At 41.5% G+C, this 19069-nt stretch overlaps 1 protein-coding gene across 16 annotated transcripts in view; it reads right to left on the bottom strand.

Annotated features, from left to right (window-relative positions):
- The window catches only part of Ebf1 (early B cell factor 1), a 389997-nt gene that overhangs the window by 20113 nt on the left and 350815 nt on the right, over positions 1 to 19069 (bottom strand). For all 16 annotated transcript variants that reach the window (NM_001362575.1, NM_001362577.1, NM_001362579.1 and 13 more), the window contains one exon: positions 15032 to 15120. In NM_001362575.1, coding sequence (NP_001349504.1) covers positions 15032 to 15120 — 89 coding nt within the window. The remainder of the gene's footprint in view (positions 1 to 15031; positions 15121 to 19069) is intronic.

Here is a 19069-nt window from a genome sequence, read left to right as displayed (position 1 = left end):
AATTTACTCAATAATGGGTTTGGCACCATAGTGTTAACCTCTCATTTACTACCAGTTTGAGGGACTAAATTGAAGTAGCTGACTTCATTTACCTTGAAATGTATATTTTATGACATTATGTAAGGAGATGGAAAGGGCACTGCAGTTTTAACAATTTAAAGGCTAAAGCATGTTTAAGATGAAACTTGAATATTTATTGTATATTGCACTTAAAGTATATAGAATGTTAAAATGTATTGATTAAATTTGTAAAAGGCATTATAAAAATGACAGGTAATATAAGAGATGTATGTCTTTTAAAATCAAATTGATAGTGTATGCTATCTCTTCTGTGGCCACAAGTGTAATTTTTTTGCAGTTTTATATGGTAATTTGAAAAATCTGTAATTTCACATTAGGAAATGATTGAGCTTAAGATGTTTTTTAAAAAGAAATTTCCCACTAGGGGAAGACTGGATATTTCGTATAGTATTTTGTGTTGGAAAATATGCCTTAAGTCCTATTTTGGTGGCATTAAGTGGTAGTATGGTAGACACAGTCTTCAATTCTAATATTCAATTTCAATATTTCTCAAAAGAAAAGGTACTTGGCTAGTACTAATATCTAATTTTTCAAGGCATTCGTTTGTCAGAGAGATTTTCTCTTCCTTTCATAATGATAAAAGGCCCCACTGCTCACATTTTTTAAACATGAGAGTAGAGATTAGAGTCTACCAAGATAATTAATCCTATACTTGGATTTCAAAACAAAATCCCATTGGAGAATAAAAAAGACATCCATGAGTATCCTAAATATTGAAAATCTCTAGAGCCTCCTCTGAAGACTTTAATTCTTGTTCTCCAACCAAAATTTTGAGTCAAACATTATTTTTCTCTGTGTGGCCCTGAAATTTTAAAGGAACAGAGTATGTTTGTTCTTAAAAACAACTTCACATTGATCTGTTTTCTCTTACAATAACAACGTGTCATCTCTTGTCCTGCAGTGTTCTTAGAGTAATGATTGTACAAATGGGGGCATTGGAGTGGGAAGAGGCTACATTATTAAACCTACTGGGAGGTAACAGAAAAATTCTAGAGACTCCAAGAGGGATGGGGTTCCAAGAAAGTTCAAGTGTAATTGCTATGGCTTAGTTTATGACTTGGGATCACAGCAGCTGAATGGGCTGCAAAAAGAAGTCCAGGGTTTTTTTTTTTTTTTCCTATGTTTTAATCCAGTCAGGTGGTGAGTTATATTTGAGCTACTTGTGGTCATAATTATCACCTGTGAGTATCACTGTCCAGCTACTTTGAAGACTTGTTACCCTCCCAGAATTGAGCTTCAGGGTCTACAAGGGTTACCCATGATGCTCCCATCCTCGGACTAGTCCACTTTCGTCAATCTTTTTTCCCCCCTGTGGTATTGAAGAGCTTTTCTGAGTTCAGGTTTAAGCAATCCTCATGAGCCTAGAAGCAAGGTAGTGGGCTCTTTCTTCGCTATCTCCTTACCCAATTCTTCTTTGGTGTAACCACTTAACAATACCTCTCACTCCCCCAGAGACTGAACTTAGCAACAGTAGAGAAAGTGACAGAGCAACTCATCTAGTCTTCATGCAGTGCCTCTCTAAAGCTACTGTTCATAACACCATTCGGCAAATGAAGAAATGAAGACTCAGAGAGGTCAGCTAGTTTTCTTTGAGTGTACACAGCTGAGGAGTGACTGAGCAGGGGTTCAGACCTGCCAGACTTACAAACCTGAGACCTTCACAACTATGTTAATCAATCAGTAATTATTCCAGCTTTACTGATGATCCAACCATTTAGCTCTTTCCTCTCAAAAATGATGATGACCATACCACCCAGACCTGCATAGGGTATATTACGTAAATTATTTTTGCTCTGGTCTGAAAGACATCTGCCTTCCTTGTCCACTGCTAGATGCTATACAATAGACAATAGACAATAGACTCTTTGAGGCCCTGGGATCATCTAATTCACTTTCCAAGCTCCTAAAGCAATGCTCTGTAAAATACAGGATCAGAGAAAATTCCTGGGGAGGAGTCCACTAAAAGATTTCATTACTGATCTTCTCAAAGTGACATTTAATTCATATTAACACACCAGTGATATATTTACTGAAATTCATAAAAGCACAAGAGTGAAATTTGGTATTCCATATGATGACTTTCTTAATCCAGTGTGTAAATTCCCAAAGGTTGAATTCTGATCACTGTATTCTTTTAACATCACTTTTTCTCTCTTATGAATTTGCTCTTTCATGCCTGCCAGCTTGTGCTTACATTTTTAATGTTGTGGCTAATAGAATAACTCATATTAGGACAACTATCTCAGGTAATAGGCATCTAGCAACACGAGTCTGGTCTTAGTACATATCGGCTTGTTATTAGCTATACTCTCAAGCCCTTAGAAGATACATATTTCTTTGCACACTCACAGCTAGCCACTGCAGTGACCTGGAATGTCATCACAAGTGTGTAGATACAGGTAGCTCATTTTTCCTTTCATTTCATGACAGTGAAATCACTAGCAATTATTCTCCCATCCATGGGAATCTTTTCTTTATCATTTGGCCTCAAAGGTATGAAGGCTGTGCAACTATACACACACTCACTTGCAAATGTAGCTCAACGTTTTGAGTCATACAACCCATCAGTGAAAGGGGGGATGGCCTGAACTTACTTTCCTTCACAGTACACTTAAGCCACCTTCCTGAGCTACGGTATAGCCACTCATTAACCCAGATATTTTAAAGTTTCCGAATAAGGAATGCACTGGTCACTACCACCTCTTACACGACCTCAGTCAGGAGATTAACATATTGAGGGCGGCAGAAGACAACAGTAAAGAAGCATAACAGACTTCAATGATAAAATCAAATTGATTAATGTGATTCCTGAAGAAAACACCCAGTAATTTCCTGTCACCCCACATCCCTCTGACACCCCCTAACACCAATCCCCTTTCTCTTATCAGGGAACTCAGAGTGCAATGGGCCAGATCCCAGCAATATCAAATGAAACAGAGTAGCAAGGATCACTCCTGCCTTGGCACTGATCAGCATCTATTAAGGAAATCAGCACTGATTGCAGACTTTATAGTAGGGACCAGATTTTGCCCAGCTCACTAGATTTGTGGGTGCTGGCTCTTTTTCTTCTTGCTTCAGAAAGCCCAGTTGACATTATTGATTGCAAAGCCCCAACAGTGAAAAAGCTGATTAGAAGTTTTCAGGATCTTTCTCCCCACCATGCTGAACGCACCAAGCTATAAACAGCAGTCGTATCGAGATGGGTCTCTTTGGAGGAGAGGTTTATATCCTAACTTCCTCTATGTTTATTCGGCCAAATGGAAAATTCCACAATGGGAGACTCTGCATTCTAAAAATTCAGAATAATGAGGCCAGCGAGAAGACGGGTGAGACAGACCAAAACAACACTTGGGCACTGCTCAGTTCCCTATCCTCAGAGAGACATTCCCCACATTTTTTCATTTTTCTTGCAATATGAAACTTCTTGAAAGAGAGTTTCCCGCACATCATTAGAGGCCCTTGGTGTCACACTTTAACACTCTTCACTCAGAAGCCCTGTGACTGCAAAGAGTCACTTACATTTAGCATGGATATAATTAAGCATGTTTCTGTTGAAAGGGGCACTCTCATTATGGCTAAGGACCACTTTAGAGTAAATTGAAATGGAAAGGAATAGCACAGAGGAGGTGGAGGTAGCAAGTAGATATTTCCAGGGACGCATAAAATGCCAAATGTGTAACAATTAGATTTTACAGCTTTGCACTCTAAAGACTTCAGAGTGTTTTATTATATAAGGAGACTCAGCTGGGGCTGGGGCGATGGCTCAGTCAGGAAAGAGCTTGCCTCACCAGCATAAGGACCCGAGTTCAATCCCCAAGCTCTTCGTGAGCCAGGTGTAGTTTTGTGTGCTTGTAACCCTAGAGCTTGGACAGAAGAGGATAGATCCTTGGGGCTCTCTGGTCAACCAGCATAGCTAACGGGGGAGCGGAGAATTCAGTGAGGGACCTTGTCTGAAGAAAAAAAAAAAAACACTTGGAAAGTGAAGAATACACCGACCATCACCTTTTGTCCTTCATAGGTAACGTGTACATGTGTAATCACACACACACACACACACACACACACACACACACACACATACACACACACACACACACACACCTTTCTTCCACATACATACATACATACATACATACATACACACATACATACATATATTTATACTTACCTACACCTATGGCTACCCTACAGAATACTTTGGTCCATTAACTTGTTAATCACCTTAAAAAGCAATACAATTTAAATTCTAAAATCTGTGTCCATTTGCATAATAAAACCATTAAATATTTTTTAAATTTCTCTCTCTCTTTCTCTCTCTCTCTCTCTCTTTCTCTCTCTGTGTGAGTGTGTGTGTGTGTGTGTGTGTGTGTGTGTATGTGAAGAGGGCATCAGATCCTCTGAAGTCGTTGTGTGCTACCTGATATCAGTGGTGAAAATCAAACTTTGGCCCCCTGGAAGAGTCACAGACATTCTTAACCATTGTACCATCTCTCAAGTCTCCAAAGCATTATGTATTTTAAAAAGTCTATTGTTACTAGCATCGGGATACAAGCACCCTACTATAGAGAACACACAGGCAAGACTTGTGATTATATTTTGACTTTTTTGTTGAGTTTGTGTTCACATTAGTTGGTAGCTCTCTTACTTCCCAAATGTCCAATTATGTGTTGTCGCCCAGTGGGACTGAAGACATACATACCAGAAAGCTTGCTTGTTACAGTCAGGGGTGTAGGAGCCTTCTGAACAATGTGAGATTAAAATCTGTTGTAAGCTAACATGTCTGGATCCACGTAAGACATCCTAACTTACATGATTGACTTTTACAGTGGAAAGAAAAGGGCTGTTTTCTAGCAGCTGTTATTGCCTCAATGGGGGAAAAAAATCAATGAAACTGAAATGAACAAGAGATTTTGTCTGAGCTGCAGTTAATACCACTGAAGAGCTATGGATATTAAAAGGTCAACAAATAAATTAGCCAGAGTGTTATGAAATGAATGATTTGGCTTATAATTTTATTGAGTGAAAATTGTTCCCTGCCTATTAGACCAGGTAATTTTTATCTGGTGCCTCAATGACTGTTCCATAAGCAATAATACAGTTGTAAGAGCTACCGGGTCGATCGTGTGACCTCTGAGAAGCTAGCCAGGACAGCCGACTTCCCGATGATGGATAACGTAGCTTGGTCTCCAGGAGGTGCCAGGCCTCCCTTCCTGCAAGGGATCTCATAAAAGAAACATTACAACTTGATTCATTTTACCAAAATGTTCGACTTTTCGGGTGTCAGCAGTTACGTGTAAATTGTGAAACCGGGCATTCCTGGGAAGAGTCGCAACAATGGTTTCCCTCCTCTTTTTTTGGTCTCTGAGCTTTCTCTTCTAAATGGTGTCATGGTAATTGGTGAATGGGAGCCTGGGGTGCTTCCTGCCGCACACACAGTGAAGAATGGTATCTGTGCCCTTGTGGATGTGACCCGCTCTGAGGTACAAAGCTGAACCTGGCAACCCCTAGCTGCCTCTTCTCATTGCGATTCATTGTGCTGGTTTAAGACCAACGCTCTGGGTTAGGTCCTGCCGAGTGGCCTTGGAAATCGACTTTCTGATCAGGATAAAAGGCTCTGCTGAAAGAGAAAACTCTGGACAGAGATGCCTTTTTCAGGGGTAGGTTGTAAAGTGAGCACACGAAACAAAAGCTGCCTAGAGTCAAAATTACCCTTGAAAATCTTTTAAGTCACCTTTAAGTCACCAAGGCTGAGGCTTTTAGCACACACACACACACACACACACACACACACACACACACACACACACAAAAGCCAAATATTATTTCTGTCTCTCTTTGTCTTTGGGCCCTGGCTTCCCTTCCCTTAGGGCAAGACGAAATTAATATGTAGCTTATGAAAAGGCCTTGGAATGTGAGCAGATGATATGCTTGTCTCATGTGCATATCAAGTATATGTATGTGGATATGTGTGCAAAATGCATGTGTGTTTACATGTATGTTAAACTTAAGTGGTAGATAAGAATATGGTTCGTTTTGGCTTTGTTAAGTTATTGAACAATACTGGCGATTATATGTATATCTGGGTGAATGATATCTGTGAGGTATATTTCCCGAGGAGGTTTAAGGGATAATTTTGAGTACAATCTTCAGTCAAAATCCAGTGCCTTGGGCTGAAAATGTGGCTTGCTTTGTAGAATTCTTGTCTAGCATGCATAAAGCCTTGGGTTTGGACCGCAACAGTGCATATAACTGGGTACAATGGTATATATCTCTAATCTCAAAATTCAGAGGCAAATGCAGGAAGCTCAGAAGTTAAAGAACATTTTTGGCTATATAGCAAATTCGAGGCAAGCCTGGGATATAGGATACCCTGTCTCCAAAATGTTAAAAATAAATCAATTAATTAAAAAGAGAAAAAATCCAGCAGTTTGCAAGGTGGAGACATGGCCCCAAGGTTAAGAGTGGGTACTGCTCATGGAAAAGACTGAATTTCAATGTCTAGCATCCATGTGGGTGACTTACTACCAACTCAATAGCTCTAGCTCCAGGAGATCCAACTCCTCCAGCCTTATGGGCATCTGTATTCACTTGGATACACACATGCAAGCATGCACATGTGAAAGAATGTACATATATATGTGTACACACATGTGTGCATGCACGCACGCACACACACACACACACACACACACACACACACACACACACACACACTAAATCTTTTATAAACACCCAGTGATTCTAGACTACTGGAAACTCAGCACTTGTTCCTCCAATGCTTAACTGCAATGTTACTCAGGGCTGAAGGTGGTGATCAAGAATTCTTACCTTGCCCGTGTGTGTTTCTATGATTTGAGCCTTGAAGAGGATCCCTAGTGGCTGGAAGATGGAAATGGCTTTACCCCTTCCTCCTCCTTTTCTTATATGGGGGATGTGTATGAGGTAGGTTAAACTAAATTTCCTTCTTCAAGAGCTCAGTGGTCAAAGAGCACCTGAGAGAGTTCTAGGCTTCAGCTGGTGGGTAACTATTGCTATGAGCTCCAACCACACAGACTGAACAGCCAAACACGAGTTCTCTCTCTCTCTCTCTCTCTCTCTCTCTCTCTCTCTGGATGCTGTGTGTGGGTCTCTAATTCTTGCTACCATTTTCACCTAGCTCGGCCATTTGTGAGCTAACCTTGGTCAATGCCACCACCTCTCCTCCACCCTATTGAGGTGAGGGATTTTGAAACGGGCGTGCAAACTCGCCTCTCTTTAGAATTCCATTTAATACCTTTCTAGAGTCAGTGCTTAGGGACCCAGGCACTAGATCTAAAGTTCAATGGGATTGGCTCAAATCTATACTGTGTTACTTATAAGTAGCGTGAACACATGCCTCTGTTTCCTTCTCTATAAAACAGGGCAATGCCAGCACCTGCTCCAGCCAGTTGTACACAGTGAGTGCCTACCAAGCCAACAATATTGACAATCCCCACTTCTTTTACAGATCGCTGTGGCAAAGTACGGGCATTCTTGTACTCTAGGGTGTGGTGACTGGGATGGAATCATGTCTGTAAAACACTGAAGGCAACTGTGGCAGACCAATGTTGAGATAGTACGGAAAGGTGAGGAGCTTCTGCTCTCTGGCTGCTCAAGCTGCAATCCGAAGCCTCGGCTTTGTCCTGCGTAAGCCACCGCCTGAGCACCACCACATTACTTTGCTCTCGGGCTCTGCCTGCTCATCCCGGAAAGGGATATATACCAGTAAGACGCAGAAAATTAGATTGTAAAATAAGTTGGCAAAAGATGAAAATCATCTAAACAAGTAAAATTACTATTTTGTGAGGCTCCTGTGACATATCAGTGGAGTTACAAGTATTTTTTTTAATTGCACACATGAGTGTATGTGTATGCACACATATATGGGTATGCATGTGCTGCAGTATATGTGTCTTTCTTGATTACTCCCCACTTTATTTATGGAAGGATCCCTCGCTGACCCTGAAGCTTGCCAAATGGCTGTTGTAGCTAGTCCCGGGTCCCAAGGGTCCCTTATCTTTGTCTCCTGAGTATGAGGTAATGGGCAGACAACCTGCCTGGCTTCTTTAAGCAAACTCAGTACTCAGACTTGTATAGCAAGTGCTAGGCCATCTCTGTAGCCCACTGCAACCTCTTTCTCTACATAAAGTAAGCGCAGGCTTGTAAGTGTGTACACATGCACGCATTCACATAGAACTTCAGCAGTACCCTGAGCTAGGCTCAACTCCCAAGATAAGAGGGCTCGGAGTCTGAAGGAAAGCCAAGTTCCTGAGCTAAGCACATTGTCAAAATGGGAAGACGGAATGTGCCTCTAAGTTTTCTGGCAGATGAAGAGGGGGGTGGTGGATGGCATTCCGTAGTTTGTGCTTTGCTACAGACAAGAGAATGCAGACAGGATGTTTCTTGGACCAAAACTCAAGGGTGCTTTTCCTCCTCTGAGGACCAGATAGGCCATAAGACTGGCATTTGTTTCTGTGCTTTTGATTAAGTAAGGTTACTTGTGTTTGCAGATGCAATGTTAATAAAGCTCTCATAAGTAAACAAATGAAGGGAATGGAAGAGGGAGAGGGAGAGCTGACAGAGTCAGCAGAACAGGAAGACACTGGCTTTTCTTTTACCAAACTCTTTAAGTTGCCCCCCCCTTCCTGCTAGAAGGCAATGTGGTTATGCAAAGATTTCTTATTTGTATTTTCACTGATGCAACTGCTGGTTTTGAATTACTGATAGTCTGTGCATAAAGACTAAGACAATAAAAGCACAATTAGAATACATTGTACACAGCCAGCCCCAGCTTTATTTTGGCTCCAGCTCTGTATGTATGATAAATCGCTAAACACGAATGCTCTTTGGGGAGGGTGATTTTGGGGTCTCATCTCTCCACGAAGCAAAAATCACCAAGTGCTTGTGACTAGAATCTGAATTTCAATTTTGCAAGTGTACAGTTGAACTGAATAATCTTTGGCACAATGCAGTGCACAACTGAGCCACTAAATGGCTGATTTACTAAATTATTATTAGATGAGCCCTTGCTGTTCCAAATGAAAGTGCAGTCACTGACTTCCTCCATGGTGAGTTCAAATTGTTCTGTGTTTAAATATTCAGCATGAGGCTAATGTGAACTGATGAAATGAGACTATAAACATTCACTTTCGATACAAAGAGAGCGGCAGAGAGGCGGTGCATCACAAAGCCTTTGGAGGTGAGAATGATTTCCACTTTAGGATGTGGCTGACAACGTCCATTTACTTTAAGGTACTCTTAATTAGCCCAGCATTTGAAATGACTGATTCCTGCGTTCAAGAAGAGCAGCTTCATGGGGTCTGAGAGTTGCAAATGGCAATGAAGGAGAGGTTCCCATGAGGCCTCACTGAGCCCAAACCTAGACTGGCATCCCTGGCCCATGGCTGGCTGGCTCCCCAGTACCAACAGAGTCATGTGTCTATTTGAGCAACTATAGTGTTTGACACTCAGTGTGTTTTTTTAGATTCATCCATAGGGTCTATGTCCTTTTGCCCTGTGATCCAACCCCTCTACACTGCATCCCCAGGACAAGCCATATTTTACTCCATGATGCTATAGACACATAGCCACACTCTCACCAGCTCCCTTACTGACACCTGCTGGAATCAACAACCACCTTCATAAACCTTTGGACAAATTGAAGCTCTCCTGTCTCGTGTCCCTTCTGAGGCCAGTTATAGGCAAGCACTTAAAATATTGTGATCACTTACAGCAGATTAGAATTTTTTATTGGCGCCGTGTTGCCATAACAACACGAAGACAGCAGATGACTTAAGCTAGGCTTGCAAAGCACAAGGCTGCTCATCTGGCAGTTAAAATGAATACAGTTCATTTCACAAGTTTCCCATATGGACTCTTAGTATATGGTAATGAGGAGACCATATGGTGAGAGAAAATGCTCTGTGAACAATCAGGATCCAATGGCTGAGTGGGAAGTTGGGAGAGATAGCCGAGTGAGAGATTCTGGTGTGCTCTAGGGGGGTTCGAGGTTTGGCTGGGGTTTTGGTGGGGGGAATGACTGTTTCCCATAGGGGTTTTGAGTTTCTTAATCCATTCCTTAATATGTCGGCTGTGTGAAATGACAAACATCTTGCAAATTTTGCAATATCATCCATCACAGACTGTCAGCAGTGTTTGCAGATCTGACTTGCAAGATCCTTTCAGTGTGTTGTTCTTAAAAGGCAACGGTACCAAGTTTTTAGACAAAGTGCAGGGAAATTTAAGCGCTTCTGACAAGCTGAGACATTAACAGTAATGATTTTAAAAACACTCACATCTTTTGCCTGCATGTTTAGCTGTAAATAATGCTAGAATATATAAAAGCTTTAAAGGAAAAAATGTAATAAATACTTTTTATCATGTTTCATACGGGATGAAAAATGCCGGCAGCCATGTCTATGGCTGTCTATCCATGCAAATGTATGGAGATGGATGGCCCCTACTCCCTTCACTACCAACCAGAGGAGAACCTGGGCAGACAGTTTGAGCAAGACTGTACAGTCAATCCTGTACTATCCATGCTTCATAAAAGATGAATATAAATGCATTAGTTAGACACGGTGAGCTAAATTAGAAGGTCAGGCAGGGCTGGGAGGGCTGAAAAATCACACAAGCAATGAGTGTAATTACTCTTTCTTAAGTCTATTAAGTGGTGTTGTTCTATCAAGGCTCTGGGGTATAGGACACGAAGAACAAGATAAAGTAATGTGTATTTATGACTCCCGCTGGATCAATTTGCCAGATATTTTCAGCTCCATAAAGCAAAATACACAAATGTGGCCTTTGTTGCTTTTCCCAAACTGCTTGATTTTCTCTATAAGGGAGGCTGGATCTTGTAATCAAACAGTATTTGCTTGGTACAGATTTCCTCACCAGCCTCTCTCAATGAAGGAAGAAAGAAAAGCTACTGAGAATCCGAGGGGGATGGGCAGAAGATGCTGATGAGGGAGAGGAAGCAGGAGGCAATAGCCTTCAGGCAGAAGTATTTGAGTTTTGAATAACCAGATCTGAAGGAACAGTGGAATGTTAACATACTGGACACAGGGAGGGGTTTGAACTCATAGACCCAAGTTCAAGTTTGAGCTTTCTCACTTGCTGGCACTGATGCCATAGCAAGTCAGCAGACAGATCTCCTCCAGGGACTCAGCCTAAATGCCTCTCCTGTGGAATGTGAGATGTATGTCATGCAGAGATTAGTGTCCCCACTTACTGGAGACTCCCCAGCTGCCTGGAGCTTCTCTTTGCATGCATTATCTCCTTAGTTCCTAGCAGCACTGTGAAACAGCTGTCCCACAGAGGAGGAACCTGAGGCTTCAGACTTCCATGCACAAGGCCTGGGTTTGCCTTCCAAGCTCCTTGTGTATCTGGCTGGCATGCTGGCTCACTTGGCCTCTCTGCTCTGCAGCGACGCCATCAAGCAGAGCTAGACTTGCAATAGGCGTGAAACACACAATCCTGGCTTCGCAAGAGTCATATAGCCCATGTGCAGGATGCTGGGCTAGGCTCAAGGCCTGCTTGCACTGCCTGTGAAATAAAGCTCACAGGCTGCGGATAAAGATGGGTAGCAAGCTATCAAAAACTTCACACACACACACACACACACACACACACACACACACACACACACAAATGGAGACACTACTTAAGGAGTTCAAAGCAGAGGGAGCTCTTTGCTCAAAGTTTGTGTTGAATCACTGAAGCAATTAGCATCTCAGCTTCATTGGCCAGAGACCTCATCCCCCTCCCCACCTCTCCTATATAAGAACTCAAGCTGGACCCCCAAAGTCAGGTTGCTCCTGTCGGAGAATTTCCCAAAGTTATATGGACACAGAGAAAAAGGTTCATTCGTCAGGGAGACAGGATAGAATACTATGTATGTTTTAAGGGCCTTGGCCTGCTCTTCTCTGTGTGCAAATGAAAGAAATAAAAGCCCTAACCAGAGAGGGTTAGTGTAATTACAGTGCCTCTCAGAGATGAAATGATTTACAGAGAGTCTGTTCCCTCCTCTTTCCCTGTTTGGTAAGTGGGGAAGATGAGGAAACTATGTCTGTTTTCCCAACTCCTTTCACAAGAGGGGATCCAGTAAAACAAAGCAAGTCCTCCTCGTTTGAAAAAGTGCAAGCCTATACACAAAGGCATATTATTATGGAAAGCTGTCTGCGTGGTCTTTGGAGCAGTTTCATTTGACAGAATATGTGGGTGGTTGTATGAATCTAGCTTTGTCTATTCACAAACACATGGGTTTAATAAAGTGGGGTTTGTTTTTTAAGGTGTGTGGTCCGCAGTTCACTGAAGCACCCCTGTTTGACAAACACTGGCCAAGAGTCTGAGGAAGGCAGAGGCCCTTCCTAAGGCCCTAACAATGGAGAGTAGGAGTATAAATCTCTCTCAAGTCCACAGGAATACCTTGTGTTGGCTCCATCCGCCACTTCCTGACCCTGCCCTTGAACCCTTGCTCCACCTTAACACTTAGAGCCAAGAGGACAGCCAGTCTGCCCTGAGTCACAGGGAGAGCTTCCTGGGGTGGGCTCTTCTGGCCACAGTCCTTCCATAGTTGGAGGAGCTGGAAGCGAGCTGCAGTGTTTCCTTAACACACACATAGCCATTGTGTCCCTGATTGCCCCTCCCAAATCCAGGAAGAAAAGGTTCAGTGGTTCACCCCAAGTCCCCTGGGGACAAAGTGGCATGTGCCTGAGTTAGGTATCCAAAAGTTTAAAATTTAATGTGCAACATAAAAATGCCTTTAAGTATAAGTAAACAAAACTCTACCTTATACTCTGATTTCTCTCCTATCCTTATTTAAAAAAAAAAAAAAGCAAAAATGAAAATACTGTTGGGCTTAGCTAGATCTCAACCATTTAACGAGACTTGGCTCCTATTTCCATCCTTCTGTAATTCTGCTATCCCCAGTTTGTAGATGGAAAAACTGAGGCACAGGTGGTAGAGCATATATTTAATTGCTCAGGGGATGGGGGTTTTCTGCTCTCACTTGTATTCAACTAACATAAAAACCAGGGTGTTTGTAACCTTATGTGCTAAGGGACAGGAGAAAGCAGGAAGTATCACTGCTTCCACACGACAAATGGGGAAACTGAGGCAAGTACAGGTTAGGAAGGCTTTCGACACAGGTCACATGGCTAACAAGTGACTGAGGACTAGGTTCTAATTGGTCCAATCTGAACTTTCAGGCTGCACTCTCAACACTAGAGAGCCTAGGGATGAATGCTAACCTAAAAGCTAGATGAAAGTGATGTCACTACCTAAAGGGGAATGGCAGAAAAAGTTGTCATTGTACCCGTGTCTCGGTTCTACCGTACAAAGACTATGGTCAGCTCTCTATGTGGGCACACATCGTGTCTATCACTGTTTACACGTTATCAGAGTGCTGCACAGGAAAGGTACAGAAGTCATCTTCCTGCTGGACAGAGGGACCTACAGTTCAGTCTTTCCTCAGGACACCTACGCCCTGGAAAGATGTCGCTGCCCAGTGTCACTCATAGGCTGTTTCACAGTGAACCAAAAATAAGACAGGCTAGAGGAAACAAGGCAGAGGCCCTTTAAAGACAGTGAGGTAAACATGACCATATTATCCCTTCCCTAGAAAGAAGTACATTTTAGACCTTTCAGTATGAACTGCATTGCAATGGAAGTGGGACTACTCTGAGAAACTAGAAGCTGTGTTCTTTCTCTATGGTCAAAGTACAAGGCAGGCATGTCTGCCTGTCACAGCCCCTCCTCTCATCAGCAATGGTGGGTATCATACCCGCTCACCCTGTTCTCCATCTCGATGCATAGCCCTAGGGGACAACAACAGGGTAGACAGAACCTTCTCAGACAGGAGGCTCTGCCTACAAGTACAGCCCCATACAGGGAGAATTTGACCATGTCCTTGTTCTTTGAAGAGGTCCTGGGCTAAGAAGGATACTGGCTTTGGTTTTGTAAATCGTTTCATGAAGACATACAGATCTAGACATTACACACCTGTAGACTGTAGTGAGGAGAGGACCTCTCATCCATTCAGTTAAGGTGATGGCATTAGACTATGTCATAAATAAAACATAGTTTTGCTGTCAATTAGTCATAACAGCTAGCCTGGCTCTGTACTCTGAACCTCTTTAATTATTGTCTCTGTTGAGGCCTCATAAGACTTTGCAGGAACCTCTGTTTGGTGCACTTCCCGTTTTCAGACATGATTAGTGGTGGCCGACTCCCCCTCCCATGCAAACCCCTGGTCTCTTAGGTCCACTGTTGGGATTACCTCCCAGAGCAGCCACACCAAGACTCGATCGCCAGTTTCTGCATTGACAACAGCATGATTGTTATCTTGATTCTTCCATTTTATCACTCGCATCTTTGGATTTAATTTTTTAAGTAAGGAAGATGTTTTATCAGAAAAGATGTCTTATTTGACCAAAGCATCTCCGTCTATTTTCTTTCCAGCTCTTTCTACCAGATCTACCAATACATTTTGCTTTGAGCTCTTTTGAGCAGATAAAATCCCGAATCCCCTTTCTTCTTGAGAATCAATATGCCACACAGATTGTAATCTAGACACAAGCTGAGTACATTTAAATCTCAGCAAGGTACATGCTGTGTGACCTTGGGCAAATTGTCTGACCTCTCTCTGCTTGATTCTTTTCTTTCCTAAAATACTAGTGGAAGTAGTACCAACATACAGAGTTTTGGAAATTGTAAGGTAATATGATATATATGAAAATATGCGCACCAGTGCCTATCCCAACGCGCCTGCTACTTATATCATCACACACAATGTACCAAGATGAGTTGGTTATCTATGAATTATTTTTTGTCTTGTCCAAGAGGGTATTTTGCCATTCTCAAATCCAACTTTCTAGAAACCATGTCCAGGTTGGGTGGGTGGGGTGTGAGGGGTGGGGGTGGGGATTCTGACCTTTGGCAAGCGCTCTGGGTCACCAGGATGCCGAGGAATGACCTTCTGTAACCTCTGGAAGCCGTAGTCGATGGTGGGTTCATTGAGTGCTGTAAGGAAGAAGTCACAAGGTTTAAACATTTCAGGAACTGAAGCATGATTTTCAGCACAGATGGTGCAGATATAACTCTTAACATTTAATAGATACTCTTCAGTCTGTCATGGCCTTTCCACCATCTATTTCGTTTACTATGAAGGGACTGACCCTCTTGAAGAAACATTGGAAGGCAGAGAGAAGAGGGTTTCAGAACAGCCCCCAGGGCTAAATTCTACGTCATTAATATAATCCTCAGTAAAAAGTAAAGTGAAACTTGTCAGAAGGTTTTAGGATTCACCCCATTGCAGAAAGCTGGGGAAAAAGTCAAGAGCTTCTCTGCACATTTGAAGTAACAGCAGACTACACTCATCTGCGTAAAGTCTCCTTGAGAGCTCTGTCGATCTACTATCTCAGCATTTTCTACGCAATGAAGATAGTGGTGGGCAGAGTAGAGTAAGAGTCCTGTCTCCTACACCATGGAGAGCATCTGCAGAGACAAGCACTAAACATGCCCTTGACTCAGAACCCTCCCATCTTAAGCAAGAGACCCACTCACAGCAATATTATTTGAAAAAGACCAAGCTCTGTAGAGTATTATTAGGGTAGCCTAGCTGAGTCTCTAAGAATGATTTACTAAAGACTCTGAGACCCAACTGTAATAATAACATTGGGAGACAATGGACCTCATTGTGTTCTATTGGACACACTCCCTTAAGCTAGACCAAATAGAAACTAGAGTCTATGCTATCACTTTCAGAATTCCTTCCTAGCATACAAACCATTTTGAGCCTATCTAGTCTGAGAAGTTATGAAAGATGGCGAGACCCTCCTCTACCCATAGTCCCAGTACCCAGAGCCATAAGTAGGCAGTAGGAATTTATTTTATTTTATTGTGCAATTTCTTTTCTTTTCTAGTTGAACTAAGGCATTTCACTGCATATTTTCTTCCTTGCTGAATAAAAAGACAGTCTCTGCAACCCTACCATTTTATCTATACATTAAAAAAAAAAAAACAAGTTGCCACATTCTTTACTTAAAATGCATTTCCATTAACCTAAATTTTAAAAGTAAGATTCGTACTAACTTTAAAAAACTGTATTAAATTCAAATAGGTCCCAAGGCTAATGGAAGCAATTTGTATACCAACCCAAACTGACTGGCCCACTTTTCAAAATACAGGTATGATAATCTCTTGGTTTTAAAAGGACATTTAAATTGAAAGACTGTGAATTTAGAGCATAATTATACCAATAGAACCCTTTAACTTGTCAACTTGTAAATCTAAAAGGCTATCAATCATTGCTAAAGAGGAAATAAACCTTAAAATTCCTTGATTGACAGTGCTTACTTTTTTATGTAAGAAGGGGGGGGGGGTAGCTGAATAAAGTGGCCAGAAATCCATTTACAAAAGTACATTGTTTTACATAGGTTAGTAAAAAGCCAGTAACTATTTCTCCCAAAGACACATAAATCAGGGAAGTACTTTTACTTCACTTGTATATTTTAAGGCAGAATGAACTTCAAGTAACTTTATTTAAAAGATCCCCCCCCTCCCAAACTAGAGTGCCTATTGAGGTTATTAGCAGAGCTGCGTTTTCATGTTGGATGATATAATCATTCTTGCAAATATGAGATTCAGGTAACTTGCCCCCTCCCCCACCCCTGCAAACAGTAAACTTTCGATCTGTCTCTTGTGGAAATTAGTGAGAATTACAGCCAGCTGCAGTGAAACTCTCTGTCTTAGTAGACGAGTTGAGGCGCAATATTTATTATTGCTTTCATTTTATGGATTCTTTCTAAGCCTTTGAGAAAAATTCTTTCTTCACATTGTCTTATAGAGAAAAAGTCATGGAGCTCTTTCTGCAGAGAAGGTGTTTGTTATAAAAGTTATTTAATCAAGATATGCATCAGAGAGACAGGAGTGAGTATGGGGGGGTAAGTTCTAGATCATTCTACCCCACCCATAATTCTAATTGTCAGCAAAATGTTTAACGATAAACAGGAGCTTTACACAGTTAATAATATCACTCCAGTCCCTGAAAACATTATTCAAAATCCTACAATTTTTACCTTTTCAATCTAGGCCACGGATAACAGGAGAGGTATGGATTCACCCATTTCCTTATTTGCATAATGAATTCCTAGTGTGTCTAGAAACCCATACTGTTCATTGAAAAGCTTTTATACTAAGGTTGGAGGAAGATGTAATTTTTCCGGCTATAAGGCCAACTCGCTGTAGAATGACTGACACTTAATATCAGCAATTAAAAGAATCAATTCAAATATCATATGGAACTAATAGCAAAAGAGCTGAGAAGTCATTCTGTTGCCATGAAGAGTAATTGGATTAGACATATTAAACTTATTACTCAAACAAAAATAAGCATCTATGCTGAGAACATAATCCATGACAGAGGAGGTATTTTAAATAGTGAGGTTTCCTATTTTCTTATGTCTTTAAGGACTGGCTCCCTGCTTGCATTTGTCAAGTACACTGAACTATACTCTGTATTCCAGTATTGAATGTTACAATGGAATGGTCTGGCACTATGGACCGTGTTAACAATAAAACCATGCAAGACAAGGCATACTATTCCAAACTCAATGGAGCCTGCTGATTCCTCTGTCTGTGCTGAGTAGGGGGAAAAATTCATGTGTGAGGGAGATTTGTTAATAAGGATCAATAGCTTTGTCAGTTCTGAAAACATACACAACTCTCTCCACAGAAAAGAGATTAACTATTTGGGAAGAGGAAACGGAACTGAGTTCAATATGTTGCAAAGCAGAAAGTCCAGAGAATTCTATAGAAGTAAACACTTCCCAGTCTCAGAATCAATGTCATATGACAAACACCAACTTAAGGACATTTCTAGTGCTAGGTTAAAAAGACTACAGTGGTATGTATCTAATATGGTGACGTTGCAAGATTCACATTTTTAAAATGGTATATGTGAGTACTGCATGTAGGATATGTGTCTGGCACACAAGGAATACAAAAGGGGTACTGGATCTACTGGTACTTGACTTACAAGTGGTTTAGAGCCACCATGACATGCTAGTAACCAAATTTGGATCCTCGGCAAGAGCATCTAGTGCTCTTAGACACCAGGCAGTGTCTCCAGCCACTAATGTGATGACTTTTGAATGAATGGAAGAATGAATGAATGAATCTACCTACTTACATATGTGCATAATAACCAACACTGTCTGTACATAGACTGACAAATATCAGTGGTTCCTAAAACTCATGGTTCCTGAGAAGGCTTTTTTCCTCGTCTTTGACCCACACATTTTCTGTTTTCATTTTTGCCCCCTGCACAATAAGCATGTATTATTTTTATAATCAGAGAAAAAGGTTAAGAGCAAGAAGACTGTTGCTGAGATGGAATCTGACCTGCTTGTATAAAGTAATGACATAAGAAACTATGCCTTAAAAGGGGTCTCTGTACACTTTAATAACTTTGCATGGATTATTACGGACCATAAGAAAAATAAGTAGTACACTTTTGCCCAGTTGTATAAATATGTGACTATTCATAAACTCAGAAAATCAACAGAGAGGGTAATGGGGGAGAATCATAAAGAAGGCATATTTATTTCATCAGCAGGGGTAGTGGTACCTTGGGGACGTGTATCTACCCTGCAAGAACGCAATATAAAGTTAATTTTTCAACTAAGTGACCTCACTGTACTCAAGTGCAAAGCTCAGGGCCTGTGGCAGAAATAGGACTAATCAATTGTTCCCCCTCACACTTGGGACAATTCCAAGAATCCGGTAGAGAAAGAAAAACAAAGCAGCCTAATTGAGCATAATTAACCATCTAAAGAGGCATGGACAACTTAAGTTGAAAGAGGAAAAACAGAGGAAGCTGTGAGCATCAGTGCATAGGCTGGCACTAGAGAAGTGGTCCCTCTACCCTGCTTCCAAGCACCTCAGTCCCACTCTGACAAGGATGGCAGAT

Source organism: Mus musculus, chromosome 11 (assembly GCF_000001635.26).
Source record: "Mus musculus strain C57BL/6J chromosome 11, GRCm38.p6 C57BL/6J".
Classification (NCBI taxonomy): Eukaryota; Metazoa; Chordata; class Mammalia; order Rodentia; family Muridae; genus Mus; species Mus musculus.
Note: the sequence above shows the minus strand (reverse complement) of the source record. Positions and strands in the feature narration are given on the sequence as shown.